Source organism: Phaseolus vulgaris, chromosome 10, assembly GCF_000499845.2.
Source record: "Phaseolus vulgaris cultivar G19833 chromosome 10, P. vulgaris v2.0, whole genome shotgun sequence".
In the NCBI taxonomy this organism is placed as follows: domain Eukaryota; kingdom Viridiplantae; phylum Streptophyta; class Magnoliopsida; order Fabales; family Fabaceae; genus Phaseolus; species Phaseolus vulgaris.
In genome coordinates this window covers 41,250,046-41,271,025 of record NC_023750.2, presented here as the reverse complement: position 1 = coordinate 41,271,025, position 20,980 = coordinate 41,250,046, and the positions used below count along the sequence as shown (strand labels likewise).

The window sequence follows — 20,980 nt, the reverse complement described above, 5'->3', positions numbered from 1 at the left end:
TTTATAATATTAAAGGCTTTAATCGATATTTTTATTTAGCTTAAATTTCAAATGTATTAGTTTGAGATTATTTGCTCCCCAAAAAAATATATTATGAAATATTAGTTTTATTATTTGATAATGTATTGTTTGTTTTGTAGAAGATGGTTAATATTTTCTCAGTTGGAATTTCACTTGAATCATAATTTCATGTTTTTGTAACAATATATAAAATTGCGTGATCAAAGATAAATTATATAATTATGTGAGCTTAGCATTTTAAAATAAGAAAATTAGGAAACATTTAATTGTGTTTTATTTATAACTTTCATTTTTAATTAATATTAAAATTTTGTTGAATTATTTACGAGAATAAAGTGAAACTATAATTTTATACATTGATTTAACGAATTCTCTTCCTCTATCTATTGTGTGATATGTAAAGTAAAAAAAGTTTGATGCCTTTTTATTTTAACTAATCAATATTATACATTTTTCCTTTTCCTAAATTATAAAAATTAACATCACAACAATTTCAAAATATTTAGGCAATTGCTTCTACACCCTGAATCTACACTTTAACACTCATACCAAATACCAAATGATCAAAATGTTTTTTTTTTATAGTTTTTAAATAGAAGTGAGATGCAAGCAAAAATGTATTTAAGATTTGATATTCTGAATTATATTTTCAAATTTCGATTTCTATAACACTTTTCTAGATTTTAAAATCTCTTTTTTGGAATATCTTTCTAGATGTTGTTTTCCATACTTTTATTTCTGAAACATACAAAAATGTACTTCAGATTTCCTTTTCTAGTATTTTTTAATTACGAATTTTCAATTCCAAAATGAAGAATAATTTTGAAATTTCAAAAAATTATTTGATAATTGTCAAATATTGGGTTATTCATACATTTCTCATCCACATCCATATTAATCGTAAAAAGAAAATAACTTTAACTTTTTAAATAACCTCAACTTTGCACCTCCATATCTTTCTACCAGTCGCAACATTTTCAAATGATTGACATCTCTCTTCCAGTCGTAACCTTTTCAAATGATTGACAAGAAAATTCATTGTATTTGACGTTCCTCAATATGAAAATAATTTTTTTTAAGTTTTATATTTCATTTTTGCACCTTACTAGTTTTTTTTGATTTTGGAGCTTTCAAAAAAATAAAAAATAAACAGACAAAAACACAACTACAACAGTAAAAAAGACTACAAAATTTATCTAAATCACTAACGTTTATTACTAACAACCACAAACAACCACCACCACTTGAAAATAAAAAAGAAAACACAACACTTTCCACCATACTTAAAAGGGTATTATTGAAATTAAAAAATATATATGAAAGTGCAGGGGTGAGGGAAAAGATATGGAGGTGCAGGAAGAATTCGGCTGATGTTAGGGTGCCCAATAAGAGTTCTGAAACAAAAAGGTTAGTCCAATGAGATGGTGTTAAAGCTGGGCCTGAAATAATTCTTCAATCTTCTCTTCTCAGACCTACTCTTTTCTCTCTTTCTCTCTCTGGGTTTTCGACGACATCGTGTGACTGTGTTTTCCGGTCAGTTAAGATCGTACCTTGTTTCTGTCTCTCTTGTTTGATTCTTCTGCATTAGCTTAGCTGATTGCCCTTTTGATGGTTACAGCGGAAAATAAAAATGGGTATCATTGAGAAGATCAAAGAAATTGAAGCCGAAATGGCTCGGACCCAGAAAAACAAAGCCACAGGTACCCATTTAGTACCCTCTGATTTCATTCTACTAGCCATAGAATTCCCGAAAAAAAGTGTATTGTTTGGTTGGGTGTTTGTTTTTTCTCTTACCTTTTTAAACAATTCTTTGGCCTTGTGGTCTAATTTTGGGTTCGGGTTTATCTTCTACCTCTTTTTGTGTTTAATAATTTCGTGATTATGAATGTATTTTGATTTTTGTATTGTGCAGAGTATCATCTTGGGCAGCTCAAGGCGAAGATAGCAAAACTAAGGACACAATTATTGGAGCCTCCGAAAGTAAGTTTTTATAGTATTGTGTCACTGTACCTGATATAGTTCACAATCCAACCAATATGATATTGATTTCATACATTTTAGCATTAGATATTAGATATTTAACTTCTTTTTGGATTGTGAGGTCTATTTTATTATGTTGGTTAGAAAAGGAGGGAAAGTTTGTAGTCCAATTTTGTGTTATGAGAGTATTTCAGCCTTTGCTAGATTAATACACTTAGGCTACACTTTTATTATTTTAGCTGTACTGTTTGAGCGACTGAAGACTTTATGCTGCTGTCCGCACTTCATTAGCATACATGCTTAGAATAGAGAACACTAAGAAATGGCTAGCAAGAGGCCACTGGGGTCTTTTTTCTGTCTCTGGTCTTGTTTACACCAGTCTTGCTTTTTCTTAAGAAGTAATGGATTTTTCTGGATTCCAAAATTCTTCCTATCTATTCATTTTGAAGGCATCAGTAGGAAGAACAAGAATAAGGTTTTATAGTAATGTTCTGTTTTTGTATGAAAACAGTGTTTATGGATGGAGAGTTGATACCGGATTCTTCTATCTGAACTCCCCCTTAACTTTTGAGTGGTACAAGTTCTTTATTGACTTCAATTCGTCTTTTTTTTTTGTTTCCTTCAGTTGTTTTTTCATGTTTTTCCCTTTTCTTTTCTTTAGGAGGATTCTCGTTTTGTAATCCTCTTTATGTCTGTCTGAATACATTTTTTTCTTAGTACTTACAGGAGGAGAAAATATGAAAGAAAGTGAAATAGACTTCTCTATAAGTTGAAATTTGCCTATGTATAAGATAATAATAAGATTTTGGAGAAGCTAATATGAGAGTTTCTACAAATTAAGTTATGCATGAGTTAATTTTAGCTTGTGAAGAGATTTATTTCAGTTTTCCTTTTTATTTTCTTCTCCTAGAAGTGTTTAAGAAAAATTTACTCAAACATACTTTTCCTCCCAACAAATAATTAATATGATAACTAAGGTACTTGGATTCTGGTTACTGAATCGTTTACTTGGGATCTGGTTAGTGAATCCCTTACATTATTTATGTATTTCAACAAGCCTAGGTTTATCGTTATTTTTGTCTGCCACAGTTGCTGTTCCTTAGTAAACATTTTTTTAAGGTGTGGTATACTATCTTATTATCAAATTCTTTAATAGGGTTCTAGTGGAGGTGGAGAAGGATTTGAAGTTACAAAATTTGGCCATGGACGTGTTGCGCTGATTGGATTTCCAAGGTCTGCCTTCTAAAATAACCCTTTGCCTTTAGTTTTGATAATTGGTGTATTTTATTTACTACCATTATCTAAACTGATTACAGTTCATTGGGCTATATTTCGTCGAATCATTGTAATTTGGATGTGTGTATACATGTTTTAGGCATCTGCTTAAATTTTATTTGGGTTAGTTAAATGGCTTGGTGCTAACCCTTTCCATTTTTTTGCCTTTCCATACTCCAGTGTGGGGAAGTCTACTCTTTTGACAATGTTAACGGGCACACACTCTGAAGCTGCATCTTATGAGTTCACAACTCTGACCTGTATTCCCGGGATTATACACTATAATGATACTAAAATTCAGTTACTTGATCTTCCTGGAATTATTGAAGGTGCTTCTGAAGGCAAGGGACGAGGGAGACAGGTTAAACTAAAATTGCTGATTTTTATCATTCAAGGGATAGGGTAGTGTTTTCTTTTTTCTTTTCATTGATAAGCAGCATTAAAATAGTGTTGTTGTTAGATTGACTAATGCAGCAAACTGAGGTATCTAGTGTATATTTAGCAGAATGTGATGTGTTGGAGAGTTTCCTTAATTGCTAGGCATACTTTGTTGCATTGCAGCCTATTTGAATTGGTTGCCACTGTCTAGAGAAGGGTTACCTACAAAGGGGCTGTCAAGAAAGGTTTAGTTTAGCATTGGAAAGTGCAACCACCAAACTTTAACTTTAGGAGGTTGAGATTAAGAGATATGACTGTTATATGTTTATAAGACTTGGAATATCCTGACCTTACAAGCCAATTGTGTGTGGTTGAATTACACCCATAATCCTTAATCTAACATGACATCAAAGCTTATCTTTAGATCTACAGTCACACTTTAGGTCTATACCCTGGGTGTATGTTGGAAAGTTGCCTTGCTTGCAGTCACCCCTAACCCTCCTTAATTGTGGCCTATTAAAGTAGGCTGTTAGTGTCTCCACAAATGCTACCTGTGGAGGGTTGACTAAAAGGCTGGGTGAAGCGTTTTATAGTGCCAGCTTCTGAGATGGTGATTCTGGCTGTTAGTGATATGACTAAAGTAGTGTTTATACGACTTGGGCAGTCTTCATCTCAAAATTTTTTATCGACTTGAGTTAGACTCTAAGTCCAGTTTTTTATGATGGCACTTTGTTCTTTTCACTTACTGTTTGGCTTCCTTGTTATTAACAGTGTAGGATTTTTGTTTTCTGAATGTTCTCTCAGGTTATTGCTGTTGCTAAATCTTCTGACATAGTGTTGATGGTTCTTGATGCTTCCAAAGTAAGTTTCGTTTACATTTCCTAATCCAGTCTTTTACTCTTTATGTCGTTAGTATTTCTAGTTGATAAAGTGGCATGTACGTAAATGCAGTAAATTATTATTTAAGCTAGAGACAATAAGTAGCTAAGAATGTGTAGTCTCAAACATTATCATTTAAGACACCCAACAGGCCCTCCTAGAACTAAACTAGTTGCTTTTTTTCATTATGCAATTTTTCTCACTGGCACTGCCACTTTTAATTTTTCTTTGTAGATATAAATTCATTTGCACATCTCTTCTATCCTATTACATCAGATAATATTAATCCATAGTGTTTCCTACCCTGTGTTCCACGGAGTAAATAATAAATGCAAGTTCTTCATATTCTCATTTTTCCTTTTTCTTTTCACTCCTTTAAAAGGCCTCCTACCATGCACTGGGTACACCAGCATACCACAATGCTAGTGTGTCTGCTCACTATTTTGTTGTCCATTTTCTGGATCAATGTTGCATGCAAAATTGATTCAGTCACGTTTAGATAGATTAATTATATTTAAATTTAAAATTTAAAACTTACATCTTTCAATCCATGACCTTTTTTTTGTGTTTCCAATGTGTCAGAGTGAGGGCCATAGGCAAATATTGACCAGAGAGCTGGAAGCTGTGGGCTTGCGGTTAAACAAGAGACCTCCTCAGGTATGATTGTGCTCCAATACATTGGGATGTGTCATGAAGCATGTATTATATACAGCATATAGGACCAAGTTGGATATATATGTTTTTGTCATCATTTTCTCATTAATTTGGTGCTTTATGTTTCTTGGCAGATATACTTTAAAAAGAAAAAGACAGGGGGCATTTCATTTAACAGCACTTTGCCTTTGACTCATGTGGATGAGAAGCTTTGTTATCAGATCCTGCACGAGTACAAGATTCACAATGCAGAGGTATATATCAAACTGTAAAGTAATCAGTTGCAATTCCTTTCCGGGGACCTTTAGATGTGGAACAATATGATCGTGCAGTTGTAATTTTCAGCCTGTGTAGGGTAGTCTTGATATAACTGGCTTTTATCAGTATTGGAACCTCACCATGTTGATAAATTATGTAATATCCATTACTACATTATTTTTGGTGAATTACCACATTTACTATATGATATAATGGAACTTTGTTTTCTATTACCAACCTATGTAAAGGGAGGTATCTGACAATTTGACTTTCAGGTCCTTTTCCGTGAGGATGCTACAGTGGATGATCTCATAGATGTTATTGAAGGAAACCGAAAATACATGAAGTGTGTGTATGTCTACAACAAGATAGATGTCATTGGTATTGATGATGTGGACAGATTAGCTCGTCAACCCAATTCTGTTGTCATTAGCTGCAATTTGAAGGTGGGTTAATATTTTCACTGTCTGAAGAAGAATGAGACACCATAAGGTTTTAGCAATTGTGTTTTTTTTTCTTTTTACCCTTTTATTGCATGTTACTACTAATGTTTCTAACACAAATTTGTCTTTTTGTCAGCTGAACTTAGACAGACTACTTGCAAGGATGTGGGACGAAATGGGTTTGGTTAGAATTTACACAAAACCACAAGGCCAGCAGCCTGATTTCTCTGATCCTGTGGTTCTTTCTGCTGTATGTTGCATAATCTGTGTCCCTTATTCTATTTATAACTAGCTTGAAAACCTTTGGCTTCTTTGTTTTTTAATCCTACAATCTATAATAGAGATATCACTTTCTCTTGCAAAATATGTTTTAGGATAGAGGAGGCTGCACTGTAGAAGATTTCTGCAACCATATTCACAGAAGTTTGGTGAAGGATGTCAAGTATGTTCTGGTCTGGGGCACTAGTGCAAGGCACTACCCACAGCATTGCGGTCTTAGTCATAATCTTCGCGACGAAGATGTGGTTCAAATTGTTAAGAAAAAGGTCAGTTTCTGCTGTCTGACTGATGCATCAACATTGTTCATATTCTCTGTTATTGCTACTCGCTAAACACCTATACATATGTGATGTTGAGAGATTGAATGTGATATTGTGAAATATATGTGTATGTATGTATGTGTATAATATATATGTATCTATGTGTTGTTCAGGAAAAGGAAGAGGGAGGAAGGGGAAGATTCAAATCACATTCCAATGCACCTGCTCGGATATCTGACAGAGAGAAGAAGGCACCACTAAAGACATAATTTGTTAGATGACACTACCTGTGATTTCATTGATTTGCCTGTTGGATGGGAAAAATGAGCAGAGTTGATGAAACATCCAAAAGCAACATAGGATTGATCACTTACTAAGTGGGACACCTATGTTTTTTGTCACCCAAGTGTTGTAACAAATCCCCCCTCGAAATAATAGTTTTTTTTAACTCATTTGTGAAGTGTGCATCTATGACTTGAAGAGAAGCAGAAAGTAAAGGAAACGGGCATTGCGTCTTAACATTTTGCATTATTTTTACTATGGATACAACTTAGATGTAGGATTACAGGTATTATTTCTGTTATTTTCTGATCAGATTTGAAGTTTCATCTTAATAATAAATAATGACATTAAAGAGTACACTTTTAAACCAATAAAACTAAATATAAAATATATTGACCAAACTTTAGATGAAAGAATTGGACCCTTTCAAATTATTTATATTAATTTATTTTTGTGTACAGAAAAATTATATTATTTTAAGGCTACAAGTCCATTACCAAAAAATAAACGAAGTAAATCTAGATTTCAAGTGCCTAGTAAAATGGAATTTCTTCCTTATTTATCCACTATTTCACAAATGCTCTTGCTAGATACCAACTTATAGATAAAGAATGAAACAAAGAGAGTTTTGAAGTTTAACATAACAAAGACAAAAAAAAATAGTTTTTCTTAATCTTAAGATATTTTATGAAGACTTAAGGAGATAAGAAAATTAACATGTATTCTTTTGACTGGTTTTTAGACTGTTGTACAATAAATAATTTAATCAACCTATTAATAATGAAAAAGAATAAACACTTTGGAAAACTCTGAACAATAAAATAATAGGAAAGTATCATCCTTTATAGGAACAAATTTTAACACTTAACTTTGAAAAGTAAAATAATAAAGAAATATCATCCTTTATAGGACAAAAAGTTGTAAACAAAAAATATATCAAAAAATTGCATCAATAACCAAATTATTCGAATAATGTTTTAGACCTTATGTAAAAAAGAATTAAATAAAATAAAAAATAAAAATTGCATAGATATATTGAGTTTTTCAAAATTAAATTTGATATTAATGCCCCTTAAAACCAATATACAAACTAAACTATGTTTCCCAAAAGAGCTATAAGCCGTAACATTTAGGAGTGATATTGAATTAGACATCGAAAATATTAAAAGAAGTTTAGAAAATTTAAGTTTATAATAATTATCTGTGAACACCTTAGAAAAAATGGAATTATATGAAAATAAAATAAAATTTAAAAAATAAAAATTACCAAAATTAAAAAGTTATTATTCAAGACCCACTTATCATATCATCCAAATAAAAATAAAAATTAACAAGTATATCTAGCATTTTAAATGTCTTGTTGCCTATAAAGCTAAAACCTGTTTGGGTTGATATACAACCATAAGTATAATATTTCATGGGTCAATTAAAAGGTTGGTGGTATAATTTATGTAATTTAGAAGAAAATTAATTAGTCTTAAATATTGTTGAAATAACAACTCAAGAAAAAATTGTTGTAGCAACTTTAACATATACAATAACTAAATTTAGGTTACAACAGCAAAAAATTAGCTATAATAAAATAAAAAAATTAAAAAAATATTTTAAAGGGGTCAATCAATTATGGTTCAAAAGAAACATCTTACAAATAAGAAATGGATAATGTAGCGCGCATTGAAGTGATTTTTTAATTACATAATTTTACTTTTGAAGATAATAAAAACAGTAAAGACAAAATTATTTCCATGTCCTAACTTATATGATTGATGAGATCTTAAAACGTTTAGCATGTTAATTAGGGAACAAATCTCTACATTAATTTTCTTAATGGATATATTGGAAGACTCACTGTTAAAAAATGAATTTTTATAACTATTAAATGAGTTTGTTCAAAATGATGAATAAAATAGGCAAGAAATATAACTAATAAAAAAGAAAGAGATATATGCTTTGATTTAATTATACCCTCAAATTAAAATAATTAAACTTATTACAAGAAGTCTCTAAAACCAAAATAAACTTAATTAAAAAATATATAAATATAATAAAAAATATTAAAGAATTAAAGAGAAAATAAAACTTATAGTATTAAAATGAATATAATTAAGGCAACGACTACTCATAAATTTGATTTAGTTATAGTATTGCATGAGGCAACAAATTTCGATGGTAGAAAAAGACATATATAAATTTGTCCTTAATACCTTTTGAGGAGTGAATGGAACATAATTTCATTAAGCTTACAAAAATGCACCTAATTAATGAATTCTAAAATATTATGTATTTTTATTCAATAATATTTTTCTGCAGTACATTTAGGTTATTTATGCAAAAGAGATTAAGAAAATTTCAAACTAAGGTTACAGTTTTAGGATATATATATATCAAAGTTCAGTAACTCCTATCAAGAGGTATTTAGAATTTGTGCAAAAATCTTTCCTAATGGAATTAAAGATAAAAAATAATGATAAAGATGTTTAGAATGTCTTAATTATGCAATAAATTTTATTTTAAAGATAGATTTACGTGTCCTTATATAGAAGATTAAAAGACAAGTTATTTTACTTAAGAATTCCATATTCTCAAAGTTCAATAATTGTAGAAACAAATGTTTTGAAGTAGGCTAAGTACTCAAACAAATTTCAAAATACTATTCTAAAGAACAAATTGGTAGATATTATCATGGAATTTGACACCCAGTTAAAAAATAATAATTTTACCATCAAGATATAAATTTTATCTATTATTTTGTACATTACTAAATTTAAAGATAATTTGTACACATATATATTCAGTCTATTTAAAGAATTAACACTATCTTTAACTTAAAACATCAAGCTAAGCTAATAAGTTTGTGAATTTTGTTTTATATATTTCCTTTTTTAATTTCTACATACTTAGGATATATAACAGTTGGATTTTCTAAACATATTCCCTTAAGAGTAACATTGATATGAAACTAGTGACTATATTCTAAAAATGAGGAAGATAAGGGGTTGAGTTTTGGCTTATTCTTTAATATTGAGTATAAAAAATGACTAAAAAATTAGACATAATATATCAATCATAATAATAAGATTAGTTAATGATGTTTATTTATAACTTAACTCATTTTAATTATTGAATTTTTGAATATTTTTCCATCACTAGGAGATGCAATTTACATAGTTGGGGTTGCAAAGACATGTTAGATATGAAAGAGAGAAAGAGAGGGAAATTAGTGTTTATTTTAATCTTAATTCTTTGCTGACCAAAAAAAAATAAAATGTCTTTGCCTTTTGCCTCATTAGCCTTATGGTGAGGCTAAGACATGTCTCTGCCTCATTAGTCTCATGGTGGGTCCCACGGTGTGCTGGTTGTTCCTTTGCCACCACCAATAACGCTCTCGCTCTCCACTTAGGGCTCTCCTTGCGACTGTTTCTTAAGTTAGCATGCAATATAACATAGACATCTTAATTGTATTTTGTCCAATAGTTAAACTTTATAACACATTTCTTTCTTTTCTGAAGAAACCCTCTCAACTCCAATACAAATGATTCGGATGCATTACAGAGATCTTAAAACAGACTCCATAATTATAGTAACATCCACAGAGCTAGAACTAAAACTCTGAACCAAACACAAAACATAAAACATAGTCTAGTGGCTTTAAGAAAACCTACAAAAATTACACCATCAGTACTCCATTATTCTTCAGTTTCAACCTTGGTTGAATGTTGAGACTGTTATAGTGAGAACAGATTTTGCTGTCTACCTTCACCCTCTTCTTCACCTCCAATAATACTAATTCCAAACCCTAACCCTTTTTTTTACTACCTATGTACAATCCAAAAGCAGCAAAAAGTAACTAAAAAACATATATGCCATTACAATGCCATTTATCACCACGAACCTGCACTTCCATGCTTTTGCACTCCAGAATCTTTCCCTTAAAGACCTCTATTGATGCTCACAAGTCCCTTCAGAACTTCTAAAAACTTCTGCATAACCTTCATCAGTGGCAGCACAGCTGTATGGGACTTCTGAAACAACCAAGTAAAACATGAAACCCAAAACATCAATAAATTATAAAATAGAAACTAATTTTATAAAAGAAAAATAACAAGAGTTATTATAGTAACTAAACTAGAGAGTATTTTAAAAATTAAAAAACTAGAGAGTATTTTAAAAATTAAAAAATTAGAGAGTATTTTTAACATATATATGAACTTCCCATGTCCATTTCCACTCCCCTCACTCCTTGTTATTCCATCATAATCCGAAACTCAACTCACTCACTAACCTACCACAGCGTGATGGAAAAGAAAACCTAAACCCAATTCTTATAAATTTCTGCGAGGATTCTCTTACCAATACATCCAATAACTGGAAGATTTTCTGACTTTTTTTGTAGCAATGATTCTGCATGTGGAAACTGTGTACCAAATCCATACGCCTCTTTAGAATTAACTTTATGTCTGAGATTCAACACACTTTTAACAATCTCTTTAACAAGCTTAGCATCATTCCTGCAAAATTCAAAATAATATATATCAATAACGCCTCAATTATAATTATTTTGAAAGTTCAAGTTTTTAACGCCAAACTTTTTGCAAGTTCAAGTTCAAACTATACACAGAAAGAAGCATAAAAAGTTAGACATTTTTTATTGAGGAAAAAACTAACCGGAAAGTAGATGAATCAAATCCTGCTACATTTGCAGAAGCCTTCAAAGCAAATTTTAATGTTTGCACTGTGGTCAGATTGTATTGTCTTTCATGAGCAACAAAGGCCTCTCCATAACTTCCCCTCTGATGTCGTACATCTGAAGGATCTACTTTGTAGAAAATAGGTAGCAAAATGTGTCCATATTTTTCACTACACTCAACAATTTTCACAAGTTCTAACAAACACCAGCTTGAAGAAGCATAGTTTTCTGAAAATATAATCAAATAAATAGATGATACTTCAATTGCTCTTAGAAGTACATCAGATATTTGATGTCCTTTGGGAATGTTGTCATCTACAAAGGAAGCAATCTGGTTTAGAGAAAGGGCCTCGATCAAATGGCTAAGGAAACCTTCACGAACATCTGGACCTCTAAAGCTGACAAATACATCGTACTTTGATTGAAGGGTGTGAGTGGAACAAGCAGAAGGTGTCATTGAAACCCACAAACTAAGACAAAGAAATAGAAGAAAAGCGTTTATATTAGAAACGCGAGAAGAATAAGTGTAAGGCATTATTGGTGATGTTTCTTGACCTCTGAACCTTAACAATATATATAAAAAAGATGACTAGCCAGAAGAGGCAATTCTGAAATAGTTAGTAGGTGATGAAGATAAGAAGGCAGTGTAGAAGGGAAAAGTGGGAAAGGAAACTTTGGGACTATAGAAGGTGGATAGGTACCCTTGTGTTCAACATAAGGGTTGAGACTATGGGTTGGGACTATATACAGAAAAAAGAACATCTGAAGCACTAAACTTATAAGAGTGAAGAATGAAGAATGGTATTGAGAGAGAGAGTGAAGAGTGAAGATTGAAGAGTGCAGATTGAAGAGTGCAGATTGAATAACTAATAGGGTACCAGTTTCCTTCATATTCTTTGCACAACCGTAACTAGCTTCAGGTAGCTCTTTCGCCCCGCCATTCCTTCTTAAGGAACGGAGTCAGGCCTTGACCTTATTCTCTGACTTGCTTGTTCTTACTGCCGGATACTGTTCCCTGTCCTCATTTATGAATGTACAACCAATTTAGAAACAAATTTAAAAACTATTTAATAATAAAAAATAATATAAACTAATTCACAAACCAATTTTTGTTTTAGTTTCTAAAATGTTTAGTTACTATTCCAAAAATTTCTTTGCCTTTTGCGTCATTAGCATGTGTCTTTGCGTCATTAGCCTGGTCCATGAATGTCTTTGCGTTTTGTTAAGTTTTTGCCTTTTGCGTCATAAATGGCTCTCCAAACAGGTAATAAGAGACATACAGGTAATAAGAGGCATAAATGGCTCTCCAAACAGGTAATAAGAGACATACAGGTAATAAGAGGCATAGTATAATTATGACAATTCCATAGTCAATCCGAATGTGTCCGAATGTGTGTGTTACCGACACTGGAGCCCCACCCAATCTCGCTCTCGGTCACTTCTGTCGCTAATCCCCTCTTTTATCTTTTGCTTTCTTTTTTCCATTTCTCGCTTTGGGTCTAACTGCCAGGTTCATAATAAATTATTTTGTTGTTTATTTATATTGCTATAATAATATCAAACTCATCATAAAATATATAAAAATAAGTAATATGTTAATCTATCGTGGACCTTTTCCAAAACACAAGGATAGTGGAAATGAGTTATGAATGATAAGAACAGCATGAGAATTTTTTTAACATGCAATTAAACGACATGTCCTTATTACTTTTCCAACTTGCAATTCACTAATTTTCTTATTCTCTGAAAGAATATTTTCTGTTTTATTCAATCTGTCTTTCATCTATACCAATGATACATATATATATATATATAACCATAGCATTAGAACCGTACAACATCGTACAAATTCTTTTTCTAACATAACGTCTGTAATTAAGACTAATTATAGACCCATTAATAGTGATTATATTCCTGTAATTAAGTCTAATTATAGACTCATTAATAGTGATTATATTCCTGTAATTAAGTCTAATAATGATTTTGTCCGGTAATATTCCCTCAAGTTGGAGCATGTAAGTCTTGAATGCCCAACTTGACCAAGATGGCTCCAAACTTTTTAGCACCGAGAGCTTTGGTGAAAAGGTCAGCTAGTTGTGTATGTGTGGGCACATAGGATGGAAGAAGGCGCTTGTGAATGATTTCATCTCGAACAATGTGGCAGTCAACTTCAACTTCAATGTGTTTGGTGCGTTCGTGGAAGACCGGGTTTTTAGCAATGTGAAGTGCTGCTTGACTATCACAATAAAGACGAATTGGGTCAGGATGAGGAGCATGTAGAGAAGCGAGAATGTCTTTAATCCACTTTAATTCTCGGGTGGTCTTAGCCATTGATCGATATTCAGCCTCAACAGAGGAGGCAGAAACCGTTTGTTGTTTCTGGGTTTTCCAAGAGATTGGGGAAGTGCCGAGTTGAATAAACCATCCGGTGAGAGATTTCCGTGTCAGTGGACAACTTGCCCAATCAGAATCACACCACCCAAAGAGTTGTTGTTCTCTCTAGGTAGGAGTATTCCTTGTCCAGGATGCCCCTTTAAATATCGAACAACACGAAGAGCAGCTTGCCAATGCTCGGAGCGTGGATTTTGCATAAATTGAGATAAAGCTTGGACACTGTAGGCAAGGTCAGGTCGAGTGAAACACAGATAAATTAACCTCCCAACAAGTCTACGATAAGTAGCCGGGTCAGAAAGAAAAGAACCAGTAGCGGAGCTCAATTTGTGATTTTCTTCACATGGTGTAGTGGCGGGCTTCGCACCCAACAATCCGACTTCAGTAATGATATCTAAGGCATATTTCTTCTGACAAAGGAAGATTCCGTTGGGGGAGCGAGCAACTTCAACCCCCAGGAAATACTTGAGGCGGCCTAAATCTTTCATATGAAAGCATTGATTTAAGTAGCCTTTAAAACATTGGATGTCAGTACCATTATTCCCTGCAATCACAAGATCATCAACGTAGACTAGCACAACCAACTGTATGTCATTATTATTGAGAGTAAACAGGGAATGATCCTTCGGGGATTGTTGGAAGCCGTAACGAGTGAGAGAAGAAGATAGTTTAGCAAACCAACACCTGGGGGCATGTCGGAGGCCATATAGAGACTTTTGAAGCTTGCACACTGCCCCTGGTTGAGATTCTTGGAAGCCAGGAGGGAGTTTCATATAAACCTCATCATCAAGATCACCATGGAGAAACGCATTGTGAACGTCGATCTGATGAAGCTCCCAATCTTTTTTACTGCTAGAGTTGTGCGAATGGTTACCGTCTTTACGACAGGAGAAAACGTCTCGTTATAATCCAAACCCTCCACTTGATGATTGCCAAGAATTACTAATCGAGCCTTGAATCTTTCAATTGTTCCATCCGAGTTGTATTTGATTTTGTAGATCCATTTACACCCAAGTGCCTTCTTTCCAGGAGGGAGAGCGGTGAGTTTCCAGGTGTCATTGAGTTCGAGAGCATAATCTCCTGTGCCATAGCATCACACCACCGGGGTTCTCGGACCGCTTGAGAAAAGAACAGGGGTTCCTGCTCGGTGTGTAAAGAGGCAAGAAAACTTTGATGATGTTTAGAAAAGGAATCACAATTCACAAAATCATGTATAGGATATGAAACACCTGAGGATTCTGTTGAAGGAGGTGACGGAACAGAGGGGCTTGACGGTATCGTGGTGGCTGCGACAAAATCGCGTAACCGTACGGAAGGAAGCTTCGCGCGATGCCCTCGCCCAAGGGGAACCGCGGCCGTCAGCGGTGGTGAAGAAACCGACGGCGCCGTCTCCGTCGGACGCGGCGGTGGATCCGCGGGCAGCGTCGAGGCTTCTATACACGGATCGGAGTCGTTGATAGTGTGGTCGAAGTCATCTGTGAGGGTAGCATCCTCTTTGACTGGGATGGGAGATGCAATGGGTTGGTTGACGATGCATTCATCTAGGTTTGAGGAGGCAACTTCATGAAGAAAATGTGGGTCCGTTCCAGTTTCTAAAGAGTTGGCAATAATTGGGTTTTGCAATGGTGGTGCAGTGTCCATCTTTTTGGGTTCAAAATATGGAAAGTTATTTTCGAAAAAATGTACATCACGAGAGACAAAGAAAGTTTCTGTTTCCAAATCAAATAATTTCCATCCTTTTTGGCCATATGGGTACCCGACAAACACACATTTTCGGCTACGACTATCAAATTTATCCCGCTGTCTATTTTGATTATGAGCATAACATAATGAACCAAATACTCGTAAGTGCGCGTAACTGGGTACACATCCATGGATCACTTCATAAGGGGTTTTTCCTTTTAGAATGGAGGATGGTGTGAGATTGATTAAGTAGCCTGCAGTTAAAACGCATTCCCCCAAAAATTTAATGGGAAGATTGCCTTGAGACCGTAATGACCTAGCAACATTCAGAATATGCCGATGCTTGCGTTCGACACGTCCATTTTGTTGCGGGATCCCGACATAGGAAGTTTGGTGAAGGATACCTTGTTGAATGAAATATTGTTTTAGACACATGAATTCGGTTCCATTGTCAGAGCGAACCATTTTAACACATTTGTTGTATTGCCTCTCAACGAGTGTGAAATTTTTTTTCAAAGTCACTGATACCTCTGTTTTTTCTTTCAACAAATAGATCCAAACTGCCCGTGAACAATCATCCACAATTGTCAAAAAATATGAAGCACCACAGGATGAAGGAGTTTTATAAGGACCCCATAAGTCAAAATGAATTAAATCAAAAATATTCAAAGCTTGATGCGCACTTAAGAAAAACTTATCTCTCGATTGTTTCGATTTTTCACAAACTTCACAAACTTTATTCAACTCATCACGAGTACATTTCCCACTTATATCAGGAAGCATTTGCACAATCTTAAATGACGGATGTCCTAATCTTTGGTGCCAAAGTGCTAGTTGATTTTCCATCTTGACATGACATGCTTGAGTCTTCCGTACCCCACGATACCAATAAAGCCCATCTTTCCGTTCACCTGCTCCAATCAGCGTCCTCGAAGTGCGGTCCTGTATAATACACAATTTATACAACACAATTTTCTTCCTCCGTCAATTGAGGTACTGACAGTAAATTGCATTTTAATTTGGGAACATAAAGGACATTTTTCAATTCAAGTCCTTCTTCAAGAGTCACTGTTCCCTGTTCGCAAGCTAGAACACGTTCACCATCGGGTAACCCTACGGGGCACCCTTGTATAGTTTCCTTTTCACTCAAATTTTCCAGTGACCTGGTCATATGGTTTGATGCCCCACTGTCAATAATCCACAAATCCCAAATGCTCTTACCAGTCATTTTCTCTGATTCATTTGATTTTTGTTTGCTGATCATATCAACCAGTACCTTCCATTGTTCATTGGTCAGACCTGCCATCTCAAGTTTCTTGTCGTCATTGTTAGCTTGATTGTTGCTTCCACTAGCGTGTGCCACATTTGCACGTGTCAGGTTACCTTTGTTTCGCATCCCTTGGCGTCCCCTGCCGTTCCATTTGCCTTCACTTTTTGGTCTGTCACCCCACCATTCGGGATATCCGATCAATTGGAAGCATCCCTTCATGTCGTGACCATTTTTACCGTAATGACTGCACGTCATTAATTTTTCTACCATATCTCCACGCCCTTTTTCTTTGTAGTTGGCCTGCATCGCGAGACCCACGACCAACCCCCTTTCTTCCGTTGATTTGGCCATCATTCTCACTCTTTCTTCTTGTACCAACATAGCATATACGCGGTTCAGAGACGACAATGGGTCTGAGGCCAGAATGTTTGATCTTACTGTCCCGTAGCTTGCGTCATCCAACCCCATAAGGAGTTGATGAACCTTCTCCTCCTCCCTTCGTTTTTCCAACTGAGCACCAATCCCACACTTGCATCCACCACACGTACAAGATGGAATTTTGTCACTGTTAGCAAGCTCATCCCAAAGGACCTTCAATTTTCCAAAGTAAGTTGCCACCACCATTCCCTCCTGCTTGCATCTTGACAAGTCCGACCTTAGTTGTTGAATTCTAGGTCCATTCACGACCGAGAATCTTTCTTTAATGTCTTCCCACAAGTTATGTGCAGTCTCAGCATATGCTACTGTTTGGTTCAATGGTGTTTAGAATCCAAGAGACAATCATGGATTGCACGGTCCACAAATCTTCAAGGTCGGGTGCCTCATCCTCTGGTTGGATATATGTTCCATCAATGAAGCCCCATTTTCTCCGGGCACGAAGCGAGATCTTTACTGCTCTTGCCCATTCGTCATAATTTTCTCCGCGCAATTGGACTTGCGTGATTATGTTTCCGAGATTATCACTCGCGTTGAGATCATATGGCGAGTAGGTCTTCTTAGCACCTCCTCCTTCGTGCTCTGCTTTGTTGGCATTATTCTTTTCTAGTGCATCTGCCATGGTTGTGCACCGTTGCCTTTGCTTTGTGTTTGTCGGATATCAGAGTTTTGTGCTCCGATACCATGAAAGAATATTATATGTTTTATTCAATCTGTGTCTCTCATCTATAGCAATGATACATATATATAACCATAGCATTAGAACTGTACAGATTATTATTTTTCTCACATAACATCTGTAATTAAGACTATTTATAGACTCATTAATAGTGATTATATTCCTATAATTAAGTCTAATTATAGACTCATTAATAGTGATTATATTCCTGTAATTACGTCTAATTAAGTCTAATAATGATTTTGTCCGGTAATATTCTCCTTTTTCAATTCAGAAAACAAGTCTCTCTACAAAACTAAAACAGACTCTTGAAGTCACAACACAACATTGAAGCTCTTTCAAGGAATTACACAGCTTTCAGGCAAGAGACTAATCTCTCTTTTTTTCCTTTTCATTCACTTTGCATGCTGCAACTTCTGAAGGATCTGGTTCTCATAATTTATATTTTCTCCCAATTTGGCTGAGAATAATCACAGCTTGTTGCAGCTGTTAAGTTCAGTCCTTTATGCAGTTAATTAAGAGAGATTTATGAGGATTTCCTGAGGTTAGACTTCCATAACTTTCTTCTTCATTCTTTTACTTCAGCTCAGTGACTCTATTTCTCTATTTCTACTTATTCTTAAGTAGAATCATTGTGACAACCAGAGATAAACAGGTTCTTGCTAGAGAGTTTGCTAATGTATACCAAGTTGAGGCCTTAAAATTTGATGAATCTATGCGACCTTTCAATTTAAATGCCTTTAAGCAAAAACATCTACAAGCAGAGTACCAGGAACTGTCAAAGAAAGTGGTTGATTATGCCAAAGGCATTCCGTTTGTTCTTAAACTTTTGGGTCACCGTCTTCGTGGGAAAGATAAAGAGATATGGGAAAGTCAATTAGAAGGACAAGTGCACAACAAAAAGGTTCATGATATTATTAAATTGAGTTACAATGATCTTGAGGAGGATGAAAAGAAGATTTTTTTGGATATTGCATGTTTTTTTTATGGGCTGCAACTGGAGGTAAAGTACATAGATTTTTTATTGAAAGATCGTGATTATTCAGTGGTTGCGGGATTGGAAAGGTTGAAGGATAAAGCTCTTATCAGCATTTCTCAAGAAAATACTGTATCAATGCATGACATTATACAAGAAACTGCTAGGCAGATTGCAGGTCAAGAATCTATTGAAGACCCCAGAAGCCAGAGGCGACTATTTGATCCTGATGGCGTTTATGAAGTACTAACACACAACAAGGTAATAGACAGAGAAGAATTGGATATTTTTAGGAAAAGTAGATTATTTTGATGTTTAAATTTTTTCTACTACTTTGCTTGCAGGGTAACGAGGCTATCAGAAGCATAGTCATCAACTTGTTGAGAATGAAGCAACTACATTTAAAGCCACAAGTATTTACTAAGATGAGGAAGCTCCACTTTCTAAATTTGTACACTGCAGGAACTCGTGATATTCTCCTCTGTGAACCGTGGGGCTTGTATCTTCCTCAAGGACTTGAATCTCTGCCGAATGAGCTAAGATATCTTGGTTGGACGAATTATCCTTTGGAATCTTTGCCTTCAAAGTTTTCTGCAGAAAATCTAGTAGAGTTGCATTTGCCATATAGCCGGGTGAAAAAACTATGGCAAGAAGTGCCGGTAAATATTATATACTTATGTACCTTTTAATCTAAAATTAACATTAGTCCATGCAGTGTCTTCAATAATCTGTTTGTTTTGACTGCTGCTACAGGATCTTGTGAATTTAAAGGTCCTTATCCTGCAGTCATCCTCAAACATAAAGGAGCTGCTAGACTTTTCAAAGGCCCCAAACCTTGAAGTAATAGATCTTTGATTCTGTGTAGGGTTGACTAGTGTTCATCCATCACTTTTCTCTCTAAAAAATCTTGAGAAGTTAGATTTGGATGGATGCACGTCCCTCACAAGCCTTCGAGGACTTGTACTGAAGGTGAAGATGAAGGTCAGTACGATTGTGTACTTGGATAGACCACATCATGGGATTAAGTCGGATCACGTGTATCTGATGTACAAGCATGTTCTCGCTTTCTACAAAGGCATGCCAAACATCAAGCAATGTTGAAAATTAAGGTTACAGTAGCATCACTAGCACTCTCATCAGAATACATACAGGTGCAGTTAAGGGGGTGAGCACAATCAGCAATTTTCTTCAAAAACAAGAATTGGGTGATGCTCGAATTCCAAAGGAACATTAAGAAGTCTACCCTGTTGCTGTGTGGAACAGGTGAGAGGGAAGAGAGAATATTAAAGAGGAGGCATGTGAGTGAATGTATATATCATTGATTTCCAAATGCTGGGATTCTTCTTATAGTTTCTGGACTTTCTGCATGGTTTTTTTTACTGGGATATATTAAATATTTAGTTTAAAAGGACTAAAGAGTTAATGTGTGACATTTTTAATGTATTAAATCAAATTTTTAATTTTTAATTATATAATCTTAATTTTCCATGTAGAAGGTTTTGTTACAAATATATAAAAAAAAAGTTTAAAAATAACTTTTTTAATTTTTAAATGAGACCAATAATTTTAAGATTATGTGTCAAATTAGATAGGTGGAACTCAACCATTTACAAAAGATGAGTCAAAATGGATCTGTGGAATTGGTCAATTTAACAACAGTAATACAAATTATGCAACCAAATAACTTTTCTAATGAAGAGATTAAAACATTATATTATCGAATGATTCCATACGATTTTCTATAAATATATAGTTTTTCAATTGATATGTTTAATTTTTATATGAATTTAAAAACTGTACTATCCTACTCAGTAAGCTTCATATGGATTTGTTTTGAAATTAAAAATATTCAAACATTTGTTGAATTCAATATAATTAAAGAATGCTTGCTCGTTAAAATGCATTATAAATTATAAAACCTCTTAATTTAATAAATATACATTCGAGAGATATGAATGAATGTCTAGAGAAAGTAAGAAAAATAGTTTCGAAAATTCGAAAGATACATTAACTTGTACTGTGGATTTTCTGTCAGTAGACTCCTCACAAGTGGAAGTCAAGTAAAAAAGCTGCTGTTAATCCTTCTCTATTCTCATCCCAAAATATACCAGTGTTCTATTCTCTCTTAATGAAATTCTCTTTTCAAAGTT

At 34.3% G+C, this 20,980-nt stretch overlaps 3 protein-coding genes across 4 annotated transcripts; 2 read left to right on the top strand and 1 right to left on the bottom strand.

Moving 5' to 3' along the window:
- Positions 1–1,415: 1,415 nt before the first annotated feature.
- Positions 1,416–6,946, top strand: LOC137819717 (developmentally-regulated G-protein 2). 2 transcript variants are annotated; one of them, XM_068623667.1, is made up of 12 exons: positions 1,416–1,554; positions 1,640–1,721; positions 1,934–2,001; positions 3,158–3,234; positions 3,457–3,637; positions 4,459–4,515; positions 5,116–5,190; positions 5,322–5,441; positions 5,721–5,891; positions 6,025–6,138; positions 6,263–6,433; positions 6,601–6,946. In XM_068623667.1, exons 2-12 carry the CDS (start codon positions 1,652–1,654, stop codon positions 6,694–6,696), a joined length of 1,200 nt encoding a protein of 399 aa, XP_068479768.1. In that variant the 5' UTR covers positions 1,416–1,554; positions 1,640–1,651; the 3' UTR covers positions 6,697–6,946. The 2 variants fall into 2 exon arrangements, with proteins under 2 accessions (XP_068479768.1, XP_068479770.1); XM_068623669.1 differs by lacking the exons at positions 1,416–1,554; positions 3,158–3,234 and having other exon boundaries at positions 1,694–1,721.
- Positions 6,947–10,612: 3,666 nt separating this feature from the next.
- Positions 10,613–11,853, bottom strand: LOC137818069 (toll/interleukin-1 receptor-like protein). Its single transcript, XM_068621291.1, has 3 exons — positions 11,375–11,853; positions 11,060–11,217; positions 10,613–10,731 (listed from the first exon to the last, which is right to left on the bottom strand). The coding sequence occupies exons 1-3, from the start codon at positions 11,851–11,853 to the stop codon at positions 10,649–10,651; spliced, it is 720 nt and encodes a 239-aa protein (XP_068477392.1). The 3' UTR covers positions 10,613–10,648.
- A 5,942-nt stretch (positions 11,854–17,795) lies between these two features.
- LOC137818068 (disease resistance protein RPV1-like) lies at positions 17,796–19,746 on the top strand. Its single transcript, XM_068621289.1, has 4 exons — positions 17,796–17,824; positions 18,482–19,091; positions 19,175–19,489; positions 19,584–19,746. Exons 1-4 carry the CDS (start codon positions 17,796–17,798, stop codon positions 19,683–19,685), a joined length of 1,056 nt encoding a protein of 351 aa, XP_068477390.1. The 3' UTR covers positions 19,686–19,746.
- The last annotated feature ends 1,234 nt before the right edge of the window (positions 19,747–20,980 follow it).

Bases quoted from the DNA above. Each gene is read 5' to 3' on its own strand.
- LOC137818068 (XM_068621289.1), top strand. From the start codon at position 17,796: ATGGTTGTGCACCGTTGCCTTTGCTTTGT. The intron at 17,825-18,481 runs GTTTGTCGGATA...ATTCTTAAGTAG, and splicing joins CACCGTTGCCTTTGCTTTGT to AATCATTGTGACAACCAGAG. The intron at 19,092-19,174 runs GTAATAGACAGA...CTTTGCTTGCAG, and splicing joins AAGTACTAACACACAACAAG to GGTAACGAGGCTATCAGAAG.
- LOC137819717 (XM_068623667.1), top strand. From the start codon at position 1,652: ATGGGTATCATTGAGAAGATCAAAGAAATTGAAGCCGAAATGGCTCGG. The intron at 3,235-3,456 runs GTCTGCCTTCTA...TCCATACTCCAG, and splicing joins GCGCTGATTGGATTTCCAAG to TGTGGGGAAGTCTACTCTTT. The intron at 5,892-6,024 runs GTGGGTTAATAT...TCTTTTTGTCAG, and splicing joins TCATTAGCTGCAATTTGAAG to CTGAACTTAGACAGACTACT.
- LOC137818069 (XM_068621291.1), bottom strand. From the start codon at position 11,853: ATGACACCTTCTGCTTGTTCCACTCACACCCTTCAATCAAAGTACGAT. The intron at 11,218-11,374 runs GTTAGTTTTTTC...TGAATTTTGCAG, and splicing joins TTTGATTCATCTACTTTCCG to GAATGATGCTAAGCTTGTTA. The intron at 10,732-11,059 runs GTAAGAGAATCC...TGGTTGTTTCAG, and splicing joins TCCAGTTATTGGATGTATTG to AAGTCCCATACAGCTGTGCT.